The sequence below is a fragment of the Exophiala bonariae genome (assembly GCF_035927105.1).
Source record: "Exophiala bonariae strain CCFEE 5792 chromosome Unknown scaffold_53, whole genome shotgun sequence".
Taxonomy (NCBI): Eukaryota; Fungi; Ascomycota; class Eurotiomycetes; order Chaetothyriales; family Herpotrichiellaceae; genus Exophiala; species Exophiala bonariae.
The window spans coordinates 1-17092 of NW_027042528.1; the positions used below are offsets into that span (position 1 = coordinate 1).

General features: G+C 50.0%; 6 protein-coding genes across 6 annotated transcripts; 3 read left to right on the forward strand and 3 right to left on the reverse strand.

The window, feature by feature from the left end:
- Nucleotides 1-819: 819 nt before the first annotated feature.
- LTR84_011310 (uncharacterized protein) lies at nucleotides 820-3199 on the reverse strand (the record flags this gene model as incomplete). Its single annotated transcript, XM_064854843.1, has 2 exons — nucleotides 820-3047; nucleotides 3100-3199. The coding sequence occupies 2 exons, from the start codon at nucleotides 3197-3199 to the stop codon at nucleotides 820-822; spliced, it is 2328 nt and encodes a 775-aa protein (XP_064700029.1).
- A 962-nt stretch (nucleotides 3200-4161) lies between these two features.
- LTR84_011311 (uncharacterized protein) lies at nucleotides 4162-6912 on the forward strand (the record flags this gene model as incomplete). The annotated part of the gene is made up of 2 exons (XM_064854844.1): nucleotides 4162-4698; nucleotides 4750-6912. The coding sequence occupies 2 exons, from the start codon at nucleotides 4162-4164 to the stop codon at nucleotides 6910-6912; spliced, it is 2700 nt and encodes an 899-aa protein (XP_064700030.1).
- A 2573-nt stretch (nucleotides 6913-9485) lies between these two features.
- LTR84_011312 (uncharacterized protein) lies at nucleotides 9486-11348 on the forward strand (the record flags this gene model as incomplete). Its single annotated transcript, XM_064854845.1, has 3 exons — nucleotides 9486-9919; nucleotides 9969-10703; nucleotides 10760-11348. The coding sequence occupies 3 exons, from the start codon at nucleotides 9486-9488 to the stop codon at nucleotides 11346-11348; spliced, it is 1758 nt and encodes a 585-aa protein (XP_064700031.1).
- A 688-nt stretch (nucleotides 11349-12036) lies between these two features.
- LTR84_011313 (uncharacterized protein) lies at nucleotides 12037-13097 on the forward strand (the record flags this gene model as incomplete). Its single annotated transcript, XM_064854846.1, has 4 exons — nucleotides 12037-12590; nucleotides 12661-12759; nucleotides 12826-12940; nucleotides 13005-13097. The coding sequence occupies 4 exons, from the start codon at nucleotides 12037-12039 to the stop codon at nucleotides 13095-13097; spliced, it is 861 nt and encodes a 286-aa protein (XP_064700032.1).
- Nucleotides 13098-13540: 443 nt separating this feature from the next.
- On the reverse strand, nucleotides 13541-13871 carry LTR84_011314 (uncharacterized protein; the record flags this gene model as incomplete). The annotated part of the gene is made up of 2 exons (XM_064854847.1): nucleotides 13541-13820; nucleotides 13867-13871. The coding sequence occupies 2 exons, from the start codon at nucleotides 13869-13871 to the stop codon at nucleotides 13541-13543; spliced, it is 285 nt and encodes a 94-aa protein (XP_064700033.1).
- Nucleotides 13872-14398: 527 nt separating this feature from the next.
- On the reverse strand, nucleotides 14399-17027 carry LTR84_011315 (uncharacterized protein; the record flags this gene model as incomplete). Its single annotated transcript, XM_064854848.1, has 9 exons — nucleotides 14399-14545; nucleotides 14605-14923; nucleotides 14981-15480; nucleotides 15533-15548; nucleotides 15600-15739; nucleotides 15805-16304; nucleotides 16355-16373; nucleotides 16427-16856; nucleotides 16984-17027. The coding sequence occupies 9 exons, from the start codon at nucleotides 17025-17027 to the stop codon at nucleotides 14399-14401; spliced, it is 2115 nt and encodes a 704-aa protein (XP_064700034.1).
- Between the last annotated feature and the right edge of the window lie 65 nt (nucleotides 17028-17092).

Consider the following 17092-nt stretch of genomic DNA (forward strand, 5'->3'; position numbering starts at 1 on the left):
GATAGATAGATAGATAGATAGATAGATAGATAGATAGATAGATAGATAGATAGATAGATAGATAGATCTCCCAGACTGTCGATGTGGCTCGACCTCGCCCTCGCCTGCGCCATGCAAGATCCTCCTTCTCTGGAGTCTGAACAAGGGTTGGCTGGGTCCCTTCCTTCCTTCCTTGATGGGGGGCGTTGTAAAAGTGGCGATATCGATCTACCGTCCAAAACGAGACTACTAAGCCGACTCTATATATAAATCAGGCTTGTTCAATGATAGAAATAACTATAACATAATACAATTCCATCGTCACCTCGGCAGCGAGCGTCGAGGGGGTGTATTTCTGCCGAAGGAGCTTCACGGCTCGCTTTCAGGGGTTGAACTATAGAGGCATATGATAACTCGAGAGACCCACGGCGTCAAGAAATTAGAAACAAGAGCTCTGCACCGAGACCGAGCGATCTTCCTCTGGGCTTTTCTCAAGGCTGTTTTGCCAGCATTACTTGCTTTTTTTTTCCTGACTAGGAGACAGACACTACAGAAGGACGCGCCGGTCCTGTGCCGTACGGTATGGTGTGCCTACGACCTCAGTATAGCTGAGCTGCTATGTGCTAAAATCATTTATTTGCCTCTTCAACAGTAGAGCCATGAAAGCATCATGTCAGACTGAAGACATCCGACATCCATAGACGCGCGTAGCAAGTGTCGACCGAATTTTCCCCCCAAGACCAACCAACAACAGGATATTCCACGCACGTCGCATTTCATTCATGACAACCAATTCCCTTACCACCTCTATTCCACCCAACCATCCATACCAGGATATGATCACCAATCATTAGGGTCAGACTTGATCTCACCACGATTCGTCTTGGGCAGCGGCACCGCTTGGACTTTATTGGGGCCTTTACCCCACTTCTTCAAATACCCACTGCCGTCCAACCAGGGTGTATCGAGAGTCCGTTTCCTCTCGAACGCCGCGATCTTGTCCTCCTGCTGCATCGTCAGGCCGATATCGTCGAGCCCATTGACGAGACAGTGCTTCCGGAACTCCTCGACCTCGAAGGTTGCGAGCTCGTTGCCAGAGGCGTCCCGCACCACTTGGTTCGGCAGGTCGACTTCGATTTCTCGGCCGGCGCGCGCCTCGGCGGCGATTTTCTCCAGCTTGCTTTGGTCTGTGATGCAGAGTGGCAGCATGCCGTTCTTGAATGTGTTGTTGAAGAAGATATCTGCGTAGCTCGGCGCAATGACGCATTTGATACCGAAGTCCAGGAGTGCCCAAGGGGCGTGTTCGCGTGATGAGCCGCAGCCAAAGTTGGGGCCTGTCACCACCAGTATCTTGCTCTGTCGGTAGGGGTCTTTGTTCAGCACGAATGACGAGTCTTCGCTCCCGTCTTCGTTGTATCGGAGGGGGTGGAATAGGGCGGTGCCGAGACCGGTGCGCTTGATGGTCTTGAGGAATTGTTTGGGGATGATGGCGTCGGTGTCGACGTTGGCTTTTTCTAACGGTGCAGCGATGCCTTTGAAAACAGTGAATTTGGGGAAGCCGCTTGCGGAACTGCTTCCTCCGGTGCTGCTGAGGTGGTTGGTTGCGGTGGATGTGCTATCTGTGGGGATGTCGAGAATGCGGTCGAGTTCTTCTTCAGAGTCGACGTCGGGGAAAGCAGCCGTGACGTCGAGTTTGGGCGATGCCTTGGCGGGTGTTGTATCGTCTGAGAGTTTTCTCACGTCCGCCAGCTTGCCCACAATTGCGGCGGCGGCGGCCATGACTGGTGACATTAGATGGGTGCGACCGAGAGCGCCTTGTCGACCCTCGAAGTTGCGGTTGGATGTACTGGCACAGCGTTCTCGCGGGGATAGAATGTCGGGGTTCATGCCTAGACACATGGAGCAGCCAGCTTCACGCCACTCAAAGCCCGCATCGACGAAGATCTTGTCCAGGCCTTCCCGTTCTGCTTGCTCCTTGATGTTGCCAGAGCCCGGTACGACCATTGCTCGCTTGACATTGGGTGCGACTTTCTTGCCGTCCACGATCTTTGCGGCGGCACGGAGATCCTCGATTCGTGCGTTTGTACACGAGCCGATGAAGACTTTGTCAATCTCGATATCCTCCATCGGGGTACCGGCTGTCAGACCCATGTATTCCAGGGCTCGCTTGCAGCTCGCTTTCTTATTGGGATCCTCGAAGTCATCTGGACCAGGGACTTTGCCACTAATGGGAACGACGTCTTGAGGCGAAGTACCCCAGGAGACAGTAGGTGAGATGTCTTTGGCATCAATGAAGACCTCGGTGTCATACTTGGCACCCTCGTCTGATCGTAAGCTTGACCAGTAATTGACCGCTTTGTTCCATTCGTTACTGTCTGGCTTGGGTGCAAGAGGTCGACCCTTGAGATATTCGAATGTGGTCTGATCAGGTGCAATCATGCCGGCTCTGGCACCGCCTTCGATGGACATATTGCAAACCGACATGCGTGCCTCCATGCTGAGGCCACGGATTGCGGAGCCACAGAATTCAATGACTGCGCCGGTACCGCCTGCAGTGCCGATAACACCAATCACATGTAGAATGATGTCTTTGCTGCTTACGCCAGGTGCTAACTTGCCGTCGACCTGTACACGCATGTTTTTGCTTCTCTTGGTGATCAGACATTGCGTGGCCAGCACGTGCTCAACCTCACTGGTGCCAATACCGAAGGCCAAAGCACCAAAAGCGCCGTGTGTCGAGGTATGACTGTCTCCACATACCACCGTCGTACCTGGAAGAGTGAAACCTTGCTCAGGCCCGATGATATGGACGATACCCTGGTTCTTGTCTCCAAGACCGAAATATGTCAGGCCAAAGTCCTTGACATTCTCCTCGAGGGTGACACATTGTAATCTGGAGTCTTCCTCTTTGACGAACTCGGCCACGTTCTTGAAGTTTTTCCTAGGCGTCGTGGGGACATTGTGATCTGTGGTGACGAGTGTGCAGTCTCTCCGTCGGACGTCTCGCTTTGCGTTTTTTAGCCCTTCAAAGGCCTGGGGTGATGTGACTTCATGGACGAGATGTCTATCTGGGGACGAGTTAGATCCTGAAACCCGGTGAATTTGTGGGTGTTGACTTACCGATGTACAACAGGACAGTGCCATCGCTTTCCTGGCTCACGACATGCTCTTGAAACACCTTGTCGTAGAGGGTTCGGGGTTGGGAGTCGGCTGAAGGCATATTGAACGGACTGGAAAGATACAGACCGAGTTATTCTTTCGTGATGGATTTCAACTAACCGGCGTCCGCCAATTTCCAATCGAGTTGATAGATATAGGGAAATTCTGGGGTGCGTCTGTATTGCCGACTTCGGAGGGCTGATGAGTGAACTTTCTGGTATGGGCAAATGTTGGGGAGGGGTAGTCGGTATTGTGCGAAGGAGATGTTTATTTCGCCGAATCACGAGTATTCTGCGCGCTACAAGACTATCGACCTTGGCAAGTGCGAAGGTGAAAAGATTCGCAAAATAGACAGCGCCACTTTGTGAAATAGAGAATCTCCATGATGACATCTCGTCGTTGCTGATTCGTGGATGGCTGGCAACACTCCAACGCCGTCCTCCGCTTCGGCCTCGAATTGTTCTCAACTTTTGCCGTAAGAAAGATCTTTTAGTTGCCATACCGATCTCGGTGTTTTGCTATGACTCAATAACCATACGAAGACGTGTTTGAAACTCTATAACTATCATGGCATCAAACAGCGATATCGGCAGCGGTATACTGAGGCTGAAATATTGGGAGAAATGTTCGGCCTGGGACAGAGGCAGGCTCGGCCAAGGCCATTGTTCCCCGGGTTCCTGCTACCTACATACCTACCTATGTAGATATGCTCATGTGCGGCTGCGCTGGTATGCTGCAGCGAGTGAGAATCCCCCGCCATTTGTCCTGGCAGTTCTGTGCGATGATTTGACTGGAGGAGGTACCTAGGTAGGTGGTATTTTATGCAAGACCTGAAGCGGAAACACATATTCACGCGCGAGTGCGGCTTTATATATTCACGCTCACGTGCCCTCTGATGAGCCTCATATACCATCATACGTTCCCCTTTCCCAGACTGAAAGATGTACGATTCTTTTCCCTATGCAAGAGTCTATTGAACATTCATATTCATAGGACCTCAACTGAGCCATCAGCACACTGGAAATGTTGGGTATCAGGACTCGGAATGAAATCTCAAACGGCTGGAAATGGCGATTGGCCGACGCCAATGGTAACTCCCAGGCAGAGGGATTACCAGAGCTCAAAGAATGGCATGCCGTACAGGCCTTTCCATCTGTCATACACTCCGAACTGTTGGCGAACGACATCATACCGGACTTCAGGTCCGGCGAGAATGAACGTTTGATACAGTGGGTTGGCCACGCCGATTGGGCATACTCGACGTCTTTCTCGACGCCTAAAGATCTCGATAGCGACTCGTCCGTCGACATGGTGTTTGAGGGTTTGGACACTTTCGCGACAGTAACGCTTAATGGGAAGGTTATTCTTCAGAGTGACAATATGTTCTTACCGCAGCGCGTGGATGTCAAAAAGATATTGAACCCTTCAGGACAAGACAACGAGATCTCAATCGTCTTTGAGAGCACCGTGAAGAAGGGTGATGGGCTGGATAGTAGGTTTGGTCAGCGAAAGAGTAACATGATGCGTGGCAACAGAAGAATGCATATCCGCAAGGCGCAGGTAAGTATATATTTCTTTTCAGACTCATAGACCTGCTGAAATTGTGATTAGTATCACTGGGGCTGGGACTGGGGTCCTGTGGTTCTGACCGCAGGCCCTTACCTCCCCATATATCTCGACACTTACCATGCACGAGTGGATAACTGCCACATTATATCTGACCTCTCGCCTGACCACTCGTCCGCTGAAATATCGGTTGATATCAACGTCGCAGGCGAGGGTTCAGAGACAGTGGATGTGAGATTGTTGGATGCAGATGGCAGTGAAGTTGGAAGTACAACCGCCACTCTCAGCCCTTTGAAGGCCACAAAGACGAAATTGTTGCTCACATCACCCCGTCTCTGGTGGCCGAATGGCCAAGGCCATCCATATCTGTATACCGTCAAAATTTCTCTGCTAGGCCCTGATGGGGATGTTCTCGATTCGTCAAGTCAAAGATTCGGGGTCCGCAAAATCGAGATTGTTCAACGACCCTTAGACAATGCACCGGGCAAAACATTCTTCTTCAGGGTCAACGGACGAGACATCTTCAGCCAAGGAGGTAATTGGATACCTGCAGATAACCTCTTACCAACCATTACCCGAGAACGATATTTCGACTGGATCCGTCTGGCAAAATTCAATCATCTCAACATGATCCGAGTCTGGGGTGGAGGTATATACGAAACAGAAGACTTTCTCGATGCCTGTGATGAGTATGGTATGCTTGTCTGGCATGATTATGCCTTTGCTTGCGGGGACTATCCGATCCATCAAGAATATCTTGATAGCATCAAAGCCGAAGCCGAAGCTCAAACAATTCGCCTACGAAACAGGGCATGCATGGCCCTTCTCTGCGGAGGCAATGAAGACTTCATGCTGTGTGACTGGCTGGGACCTAAATTCGACTTCGCGGACTTGACTGGCCCGTTCGAGGACAAGCCTTTTCCACAACGCAAGATATATCTGCAGGTTTTGCCAGAAGTGGCGTCTAGGCTCGCTCCTAATATTGTGTACTGGGCTAACTCACCCTGGGGAGCTGGCGAGCAACCTTCAAGTGATCTGACCGTCGGCGACGTACATCAGTGGCATGTGTGGCATGTGAACCAAGAGCCATATCAGAAGTACAAGGGCCTCTCTGGTCGGTTTGTGTCAGAATTTGGTATGCATGGCTTCCCCATCATGCGCACGGTGGATGTATTCACAAGTCCCAATCGTCCGCAAGACCGTCATCCGCAGTCAAGGGCAATCGATTGCCACAACAAAGGTCATGGCGCAGAAACCCGCATCGCCCGATATCTGGCAGAGAACTTTCGTTATGACAACACGAGGTTGGAGAACTTTGCCTATTGTACCCAGCTGCTGCAGAGTGAAGCGTATGGCTATGCACTTCGGGATTGGAAGCGCAAGTTTGGAGGCAAGGGAAAAGAAGAGTGTGCCGGTGCCCTCATCTGGCAGCTGAACGATGTTTACCCAGTAACAAGCTGGGCTTATGTGGACTATTATTTGCGCCCCAAACCCGCATTTTACACGATTCGCCGGTCGTTTGCACCGATCAGTGTCGGGATTGAGAGAAGTCCCACATCGCGGTGCATCAATGAAAACAAGCCTCGCGACTCTGAGATACCTAGCTTTAGCATTTTTGCACATAACACCACCGCGAAGGATGTCAAAGCTATTCTTGTGCTGCGAGCATATGATTTCCATATTGGTGCCTGGACGGATCTCCAAGGAGTCGATGCTGAAAGGGAGGTGACCCTGACGGCTGGTTATAACACCGAGCTAGGCAAGCTAACGGCACCCTCTTCATGGACCGAGGAGAGCTTGATCATCCTGGCCGCGACGCTGCTGGACATGACGACCAAAGAACCTCTGGCGAGGATTGTCGACTGGCCTGAGCCATTCCGTTATCTCACTTGGCCGCTGGATACGAGAGTGAATATTTCGGTGGCAAAAATCGAAGGTCTCTCAAGCACAGGTGACCAAAGTGAAAGTATCTCATATCACGACGTTGTCCGAGTCACAACGAACCATCCGATCAAAGGATTGTGGTTGGAGCCCGTGTACGATGCGAAGGAGACCGAAGATGAACCCGAACCATTATGGAATGATAACATGTTCGATTTACTCCCGGGAGAGGAGATCTCGGTCTATGTAAAGGGGCTGAGAGGTCGGCAGATCAATGCTAGATTTTTGGGAGATTGGGAAGTGGGAACGTCAAAGCCTCGACTGTAGCTTGATCGTCAGTGAGCAATTGTGGTTGTAGATGACCGGGTGACACCTTGACGACTTAAGCTCCAAATGGAACTTGGTCTAATTCCTGGTCTGAATGCGTTCTCTCGTATATATGGGTCAGAATTCGCACTGTGGCTGGCTGTCAATGTGAGATGTGACTTTCGTGATATGATCATCGATATCCATGGAGGAATCGCTGCGCCTTTCACGTGGGTCAGAGTGGGTTGAGTATTGCCGAGACAGGTCAGCCTTGAGATATTCGTTATCTTCTGCCAACCATATCTTGATCCAGCCGACGTGTATGACTGGAACGAGACAGGTATCATTCGCCCAATACTCTTCCTTTTGCCTATTAGCCTGATGAAAGCCTCCAACTTGTTGAGGAGAGATCAATGCTTCTGTAACCAGCTGAAACTAATGCATTAACCCCCAGGGACGGCATCCACCCCCGTCCCAACTGTGTTAACAAAACAATTTGGTTCTGCACGAGCCTAAATCCTCAGATGGCTTTACTCACGAATACTAATCATCGACCGTGACCGTGAAACATTTGGGAGGCACACGCTAACTAGTTGTAACGTGCAGGAGGTCCGCTTGACGTGGCAGTGAATGTAACAATGCTCCAAGCATCAACGAGTTTTGCCAAACCTCCGTACATCAAAATGGCGTTGTGGAGTAGCTGTTTCGAGTTCACACCGTTCGTCTACACACGATCAGAGTCGTTGCGGGAACGATGACTGGTGAACTTTGTCTCTGGGGTATGGGTCTTATGGAACGGCCAATGATGCATCCGCATACGGGGCCGCCAGGTGAGAGATAGCCTGTACAAGTAGATTTCCAATAAAGGGTGGGTGCCAGCTACGTCTCATTGGATGTATCCTCCACTTTGCGACTTGGAAATGGCACACCATTTTCATCAGTGACCGAAACCTTTGCAAGGGAAAGAGTGGAGTCGTGAGCGTGTCTGCTCAAGGCATACTCAGACTGCTGGCATTGAAGAGCATGGCTGCAAAGTTCATAGCCCCAGGAGTGGAGCCTCGAGGTCCAGTTCCCAGGGCTGATAAGAATACTGTCTCCAAAAAGCAAATTTTTCAGTGGGTTGGTCGGAAGCTTGAGAGTAAGGTGAATCAAGCCGATAGCTGCAGAAAGGGCGTTGGGTAAGATCTCAAAGCGAGTCAGAATAGGAAAGAATGATGCTCCACCAAAAGTCATGCTGGTCAGTCATGTCGTTCAGATACACGTATCCCCGTCCTCCATGTGCACAGTCTGGTTCGAATCAATCTGACTAGTATCCGGACTACGTATCATATGTGTCCTTTTGTGGTTGTCAAAAAGCCAATCAAGGAGGGTAGCAAATAGCGACACCATCAGAATGAACCTTAGGGCGCTAGGGTTCAGTCTGTCCGAAGGACTTGTTTTGAATGTGCATGAGAGGAGTAGGCTTGATGCAACCTGCCAGGGGAATCGATTGCCTTGCATGGTACCAGAAGGCAACCATTACCAATCCGATAATCTCTCAGTCACTTGTTGACTTGTCAGCCTTGTCAAAGACAACATCAATTCCTGGAGATAGGCCAATCCCCAGATGAAATTTCTTAGTGTAAATACGAGTAGAGAGCGACGAAGAGCCCATGAGCAATTGTCTTCAACCAGACTTACAGATATGCTGTCATATGGCTCTATGTTCAGTCGATTGAAGAGAGGTGTTCATCACCTTGCCCATGCAGAACGTGGCATCAAGCTGCAAGGGGCGGAGTTTCAGAAGGAGGGAAACGTGGCAGGTGGCGTCCAGGAAACCAATCATTACTAAACGCTATATCGTGCACGGGCCTACCCACCCCTTGGCATTGTTCATCACATTCCACGAACCTTAGGGGCCTTTAACTTGACTCTACTCGTATGTACTTCATACCTACTTGGGAGGTAGGTGTTCATATCTTCGACCCCTGAGAAATGCTTCACTAACCGTTCCCTCCAGAGTGGGCTATGATTGTCTGTGGAGATATGCATTCCTTCCAAAAGGGCAAATGCCTTATGGAGCAAGTTAATCTTGCGGGCTACGCACACTTGGCACGAGAACGCCAAAGAGGCGCCATGTGCTAGCCATCCTTGACGCAAGCGAAATCATAATCTGTGGTCATCCCTGTCATGGAATGTTATGCCCGTGTTCCATTTCGGTTCTTACACCGAAGTTAAGCGTGGGAATACACTAGGAGCGCCTGGAAAGGGGGAACAGCTTCCCGGCCCGTCCTCTTGCACTTCTGTTGAGCGGAGATCCCTTCCAATATGGGATTCCTGGCCAGGGCGATGCAAGATAACGCGCGCTTGAGGCATTGATGCTAGGTCTAAGAGCACACCCATTGGACAAGCTACGTAGGTCTCCCCCTTCGGGCCTGCAGATTCTCCTACGCAACCCCCACAAAACCCGTGGGCCCAAACATTCGGGGCACGATCATGGAACTCGTCCAAGAATGGGACGGACCGAGTTTGATAAGTATGAGTAGCCGCCAGATGGATCACATACTCTCGCAACGGCCCTTCTTTCGCTCAGTACTTTCACCGGCGCTTCATCAATGGATCCAATCTGTGGAACTGTTGGTCTCGTCGCCGGTGTTGCCTCCATTATTTCAGTGATTGGCAAGTCCATCGTAACCTTGAACAACCTTCGTCAGAAATACAAAGAAGCTGAATGGAATATCAAACTCTTGACCGGTCACCTCCAATTGATACGCACGGCGCTATGTCGAGTGCAAAACTGGGCAGAATGTCTATCCAACGAGTCTTGTCACTATCAACTCATAATGGATCTTGACCAAAGCGTTGAGCATTGCAGGATTCTGATTGAGCATATTAATGATCAAATCTCTAGACTGGAGTGGGATGATGGTCTCCTCAAATTTGGCAGTAAAGCACTCTTCTTGTTTGAGGACAAAGCTACCAGCGAACTCCTCACTCTCCTCGACCGTCAAATGAGTGCACTTACCCTCTGCCTGGTGGCTTCACAGTTGTGAGTGAGATGTCCATCGTCTTCGCGAGATACTTGCTGACTCCAATAGCCCTACACCAAAAGCTCAACAGCAGTTCCTCGGAAGGGAGGAAACCCAGCTGGCCTTTGATCGAATCCGCGATGACACCTCATCACTAATCGGATTTCGAGACTCCAGCTCATTCCTCACCGCTAGAAATCGGAACTCGATAGCATCGCAATTCTCCCGTGTGTTTGATTTCGATGGTGTCCTCCTTAAGCATAAGACCTATCAGAATACATTTCGTTCTATGCTGCGAAGAACGGCCAGCCCAACGGAAAGGCAACCATGTCCAGAGCCTAAAACAAGGAGCCTCTCAGATACACCAGTGGTTCAACTTCAAAGTATGGCTCGGACAACAGCCAAGATCGATTCCGAGCTAAAAGAAGATGGTCGCCGTCTGAACAAAGAGATCAAGATTCTTGCCATAGGAGACAAGCACGGACGATCTGCTGTCATCAAGCAGATGAGAAGCCAGTACGGAGATCCATACACAGAAGCGGAAGTGGAGCAATACCGACAAAAAATCACATCGCTCACTATCAAAGCCCTAGTTGCAATCATGGACTATGTTGAAGACTCTGGAAATGGACTAGTCACGCCACTCAGCAGACAACATGGTCAGGTGGTTCGGGACTTTGCAGCTTCGGCAGCACCGAATTGGGTGGTCGAGTATGGCATAGCTTCCTCGATCAAGTACATATGGGCAAATTGGCACATACAACAAGCATATTCCATCATGGAAAAGCATGGAGAGACAGCATAGTAAGCAGCTTGAAGAGTTGAAGCCTCTCAATATGCGGTTGCTAACACCTTTATAGTTGTCTTGATTTTATAGAAAGAATCTGCCGACCAGGATATGTGCCAAGCAGATTGGACATAATACGTGCGCCCGAACCGATAGAAACACTGAAAGAGACCGAGTTAAGGATGGCGCCATCATCCCGACTCAAGGTGATCGAGTTCCAGGAGCAACAAGCAATGAAAGTCCTGCCACAATTCGCAGGTGTCCAATGCTGCTTGTTCACGATCGATCTGACCTGCTATGATCGGTACCTTAACAATGCTGCCAGCACCAATGCGCTTAGTGATCGGATCTCGAGACTCAAACATATACTGTTATCACCCCACTTTAGCGAGACATTGACGATGCTTGTATTTACCAATCGAACGGCTTTTGCACAGCATATCATCAAATCGCCTTTGAAAAGCCATTTTCCAGACTACGAGGGTGGTAACAATGTGGACGCAGCGGCCAAGTACATTTTGAAAAGATGCAGACGTGCAAACCACAAGGACCGAGCATTGGTATGGCATACATTACTTGAAGACACGAATGATGTTGAATCAACGGCGAATTTCTTCAGACAGTCCACACTCTGCAGGCAGGTGTTTATGACTTACTCATGAGAACACAGGATCTACAACATAAGAATAGGATGACAGTGTAGGATATCAAGGACCTTGTCATATAATGTATAAGTATAGTAATATAAACTCCAGGAATCCCAGGAGCAATGATGCACAGGCGATGAGTTGTCTGGCTGATGTACCTCGTACATTTGATCTGATAAGCGCAAATCTGATAACTACGAGGCTGTCAATGGCGCCTATTACACGATGGCACCCACCAGGCTTAGGGGTTGAACAACCCCTTGGTTCCCCTGAACGGCAACGATGTTCTAGTTAACTTTAGGCATGAAAAGCCCCCGCCACGGAGGGGAAACCCGCAGCTTCTTGACTCCCACTGATGGGAATGGCGTCATTAGAGGCAATATGATCTTTTCTTTGCTTGCGGGATCCTCCGCGTTCGGTGGCACAAAAATTGTCACTGATCGGCTTGTTCATCGGCGGTAAATGCGTATGTTTGGTCAGATCCCATCATTCCACTCCAGTTTGATACCCTTGCCATCGCTTGTTCATCGTCGGCTTTGCTTTGAAACAATAATTACTCAACAACTCTGCTCTCCGCCAATTCGACCGCCAGCCACCACTTGTCCTGCGCAATCAGCAATTGGCCCTCTCTTGGACTCTTACCCAACTTCTTCACCTACTGCAGACTGACTCCATTCTTCTCTGAGACACCAGATCAACCATCATGGCTACCCTCAACGAGATACAGACAGAGGAGAGCTTTGATCAAACCATCAAGAATGGCACGTCATCAACTCTGTTCGTCCTCTACTTCCACACACCATGGGCGGCTCCATGCACCCAGATGAACACCATCCTCACAGCCCTCGCCTCCACCTACCCCGCCAATGCGCCCATCCAATTCCTCTCCATCAACGCTGAGGAGCTACCAGATATCTCAGAGGCTTATGACGTGACAGCGGTTCCATTCTTGGTCCTGCAAAGAGACGGCAAGACCCTGGAGACCGTGAGCGGTAGTGACGCCACAAAGGTGCGGAATACAGTCGAGAAATATGCTGGTGGACAGAACAAGAGTGCAAACGGCATTCCTCCTGCGCTACAGGCAACACCTCAGCAGCAGACCAATGGAAGTACAGACAACGGCGCCCCTACGACCACCAAGGACTTGAGTGGCTATGCGCCCAAGCCTTCAGATCCTCAAACAGCGCCCGCTTTTTCCTCCACTCAAGAGTCGCAGGAGGAGTTGAACGAACGACTCGGGAAGTTGGTTAAAGCTGCGTAAGTCGCGAACTATGTCCTGTTTGTTTCTGGACGTAGTACAAAATGCTGACAAATTTCGGACTTTCAGACCGGTCATGCTGTTTATGAAAGGAACCCCCAGTGCGCCTCAGTGCGGCTTCAGCAGACAGCTAGTCAGCATCCTGCGCGAGAACCAAGTTAAATACGGGTATGGCCCCTAATTTGGTATCCCATTTTTGCGCTCTCCAACAGAAACTGACATGCTCGAACCCAGATTTTTCAACATCCTCGCCGACAACGATGTTCGGGAAGGTCTCAAAGCCTTCTCCGACTGGCCCACATTCCCTCAATTATACACAAATGGCGAACTCATCGGAGGGCTAGATATCGTAAGCCCATCTCTTTCCATATGATCCCCCAGAACCATTCCACTAAAGCCATGTTTCTATCTAGGTACGAGAAGAAATGTCTGCTGATCCCGATTTCTTCAAACCATTTTCCGCAGGAGCCAAGCCAGAGGCCGAAGCTCCTACAGCGACTGCCTGAGCATTTGTGATATAAAGGAGTCTTCGATTGGTGGCATTCTGCATCTTGTTATTCCTCGATGAACTGGTGAGAGCAAGATGGCAGAAGAGCACCAGTCAGGATGGTCGTTCCCATGTATGATATACGCCGTGCCGCTTCCATGAAGGAACTAAACCAAATACTCGTTGTTAATTAGCAATATTGCACAGAAGTCTGAAACCTTGGTTGATATCCTCTTTGTGTTTATCTACTCCCATGTGAATCGCGAATGGCTCCAAAGGGAAGCCAAAGCGGAACGAGATGGGGCCGATTTAAAACGGAAGAGTCACGGTAGATGGCGATGGCGATGCATTAGACAAGTGTAAGATTCACGTCTAAAGCGGTCCACCCTAGTTTTGGCTTCAGAATATATTCGGACATCTTCATCTGATCTAGCTAATTCTCCACTGAACTCATATGCCATCTCATTTGAAGCAGGTTGCAGTAACAGTATCAATCTTCTGCTCCACCTTGATGAGCTTGTCATCACCGTCCTGGAACAGGGCTTTCTGCCGTGTGACCTTGACACGATTGTTCACCCGCTCCTTGCTCGTTGGAGCGTCTCCGCCCTCAAACCACTTCTTCACACCTGCCTTGCGCAGGACTGAACTTTCTTTCAAGAGGGTATTGACCACCACGTCATCATTAGGTACAACGAAGTAGAAGACATGTGCTGCGGTCGTGCCCCCACGGGTCAGAACGTGGCTGGACGACTCTGTGCACAGCCGTCTTGAAGTAATCGCCCGTACACCACATCATCGGCTCTCCAGCTTTCACGATGATGGCTCCAGGGATATGGGGTATTTACTTCCATTGCGCTTCATCCTCGTAGTTGCGGACCTGCAGCCTGGACACGGGCTGGCTCAAAACAAGCGATATCCCAGTCAGATCCGGGTGGCCACCGAGCCACAAGTTCTCATTGTCCTTGCCAGAAGAGGATTTATTGTCCTAGTACTCCATCCATCGGACCCAGGACTCATCGTGCTTGTCGTAGTCGTGTGGTTTGACGAAGAAATCTTCGTCGGAAATTAGGAGCGCCAAAGCAAACAACCGCAGGATCCTATACAGGATGTCCTTATGGACTGTTTCAACGAAGTGCTGGATCGCTGCCCGATAGGGCTCCAGTGCCTTGGGCTGCGTGTGTGGCGCCATGTCCCTATTGACTTTGGAAGCCTCAATCCAAGGCAAATTTTGGTACGGCCTCAGATATCAAAGCACTGACTCGAGGTATCAGAAAATGGCCCCCCCAGGATTTTGAGCCGATCGAATCATCGACGAACCAATCATGCAAAATTTGCATCCGTTCCAACGCCCAAGTCTCGATAATTTTGGAAGTCGGCATTCATGATGGCCACTTCATCGCCACTGGGCCACGAAACAAGGTTGCCCCAAGGCTCGTTATCCAAATTCAGGATATCCATCAAAGACGCCTATGTTAAGGTCTAGTTAGCCAAAAACAAGCAGAATTACAGTAAAGCGGAGAGCATACATCATACAAAGCTGGCATCGTAACATTCGGCGAAACGGGATTGGAGGTTGTCGTTGTTGGTCTTACGACTTCTTCACTGCGTTTATTTGCTTTAGGATTGACACTGGAGCTGGCTTTTGTGACCACCAGACGCGCAAGATTCGTTACTCTTCGTGGAAATGAAAACTTGATGCCCGGCGACATGTATTCCAGATAGTTAAAGTGTCCACAGACTTGGTACATACAGTCCAGATCAGGCTTTACTGTAACCAGTGTAGGATATTGGATAATGTAAAAGAACAAGTTCATGAAAGCCGTCAGCGGAGTGATGAATACCAACCTATAGTTTGCACTATCAGAAAATGGACCTGAGGAGAGCAGTATGAAGAAGCCTTACCACCTCGGTGAACAAACGTCAATAGTAACATGCTGCAAGATGCGAATAATCTGCCTAGACGCATCCACAATGATTGTCATGCTTTGAGCAGTATGATCTCCAAACTTTGGCACTTCGCCCGGCTGCATCTGGATAGCTGGAGCGTTCCAGGGGTGTGCAAGCAGCGAATGGATGGTTATTAATCCTCCTAGGAAAGCGTACTGCATGTAGAAGACATATGTTGGGTCCAGTCCCTGAGGTATATCCGAATAATCAGTCTCTATTCTTAAGACTGATGGAAGGGAATCGTGCCATTCTCTCAAACCACGCTCGAGGTGAGCAATCGTTCGGACAACTTCATCTAATGTTGGAGTTGACGCTTTGAGAGCGGTGATTTGTTTAGTAATGTGCCCCGAGACTTGGGCATGCTTGATCCAAGGGACGAAAAGGTCGAGGTCCACCATGCTTCCATCTACTGTTTTTGAGGGTAAGTGGCAGGTTATGACATTGTCATCAATAGACTGGGTCTTGTGTTAGCAGAATCCGGTGCCAGCGAGGATCTGAGGGATATACCAATGGTCTTCCCCATCTAGACGCGTTCAGCCGTTCGTAGCCATATATTGACCACCAAACGTAACACCGAGTCTGTAGAGCTGATTCTGTTACATGCCACGCAGCCGCAGGTTGACGGTGAAATCCCCTCGATTCTGCGAACTTCATCGCACTTAAGGAAAGCATGTAGTCAAGTGCTGGAGATGCGATGCTTTCGACAAACAGTGCCTAGGAGAGCGTCAGCGACTCCCAAAAGTCACAGAAGGCCAAGGAAGGATAACTAGAACAAATACCATTATCGCGAGTGCCTGAACTGCCATTGAATTGGACCTAGAATAGAGAAGCTCGGTATGAACCGAGAGCGCGTTCTTCAGGTATTCCCATCCATGTCCCTCTCCAACAAAGAAGGGACCGGGCTGCTCCCTTGATAGCAGTTTCCGGCAGCCAGTAGCGTAGACGGCATTTCTCAGAGCGTACCAAGAACAGTCTTGTTCCAGAAGGCCCATTGAACCGTTCTTGAAGTGTTTTCTCAGACGCGACTCAAATACTGGCCGACAGACGATGCCAAGGACAACGTCTCTGCACTCTTCAAAGTACACATTCACGTACTGCCAGGCCCTGTCTTGCTCCGGCTCCGGCTCTTGTCGATGGAAAAGTCCTGGTTCTACTTTCAGATGGCGGGAAATGTCGAATGCGATTTCTCGAGCCATCGCCGCGAAGTCAGTAACTCCAGTCTTGTCACATGTCCACTCGACGCAAGCATGAGAACAGAAAGATATGAAGGAGCCTGGGCCTAGCACACATCAGTTCTCTTGACCTGAAGTGGAGGAGCCTGGCGAGTACCATAAAACTCGTAGCTTGCCTGTGATTCGTGACATTAGGAATTTTCCGCCACCTTGAAGACAAAGACGTTACCTCTTCTTCTGATGACGACACACTACCATCATCCATATCGCCCTGGCTGACAGTGATTGTCAGTGGAGGGACCAAGGGCCGTTCTGGAGCAGTGGACACTGCCGCAGCGTTTGCTGTGGGTGGAAGCGGATGAGCTTGCAACGGCACAAGTGGTGGTCGCGCCGAAGCAGGTGCATTTGTCGTAGGGTCAGAATGGCCAGGTAGCCTCTGTTGTATGCCGGTCTGTGGTTGGGAAAACGCAAATGAGATGGCAGCCTCCGCTCCCGCCTCTCGAGTTGCATATTCTGCATTCGTTATTGAGCTCGCCGTCCTTTCTTGAACACTGGTCAAGAGGGTCTCGACATGCTCAAGCCGGCGCCGCAAGGACAGTGAATCTTTTTTACCGGCTCGATTTGCTCGGTGCGGGACAGCTGGATAGGTGCACACTTTTCTGTGATCCTGGCCCAATTGTTAATTGCGAAGCTATTGTGTGATTTCGCCCAGCAGAAAGGCATGACAGGTAAACGCCTTACGATGCAGTTGGGGCATGGGCTACCACCATTACCTAGTGGAAGCACCTGTCAGTGACCGATTCATCTGGATGAGCGGGTGCTGCTGACATTTTACTTTCTTCGAGCGACAATAGTTGCAGGCTATTGCACTTTTCGCTATTCGATCTCGCCGGAC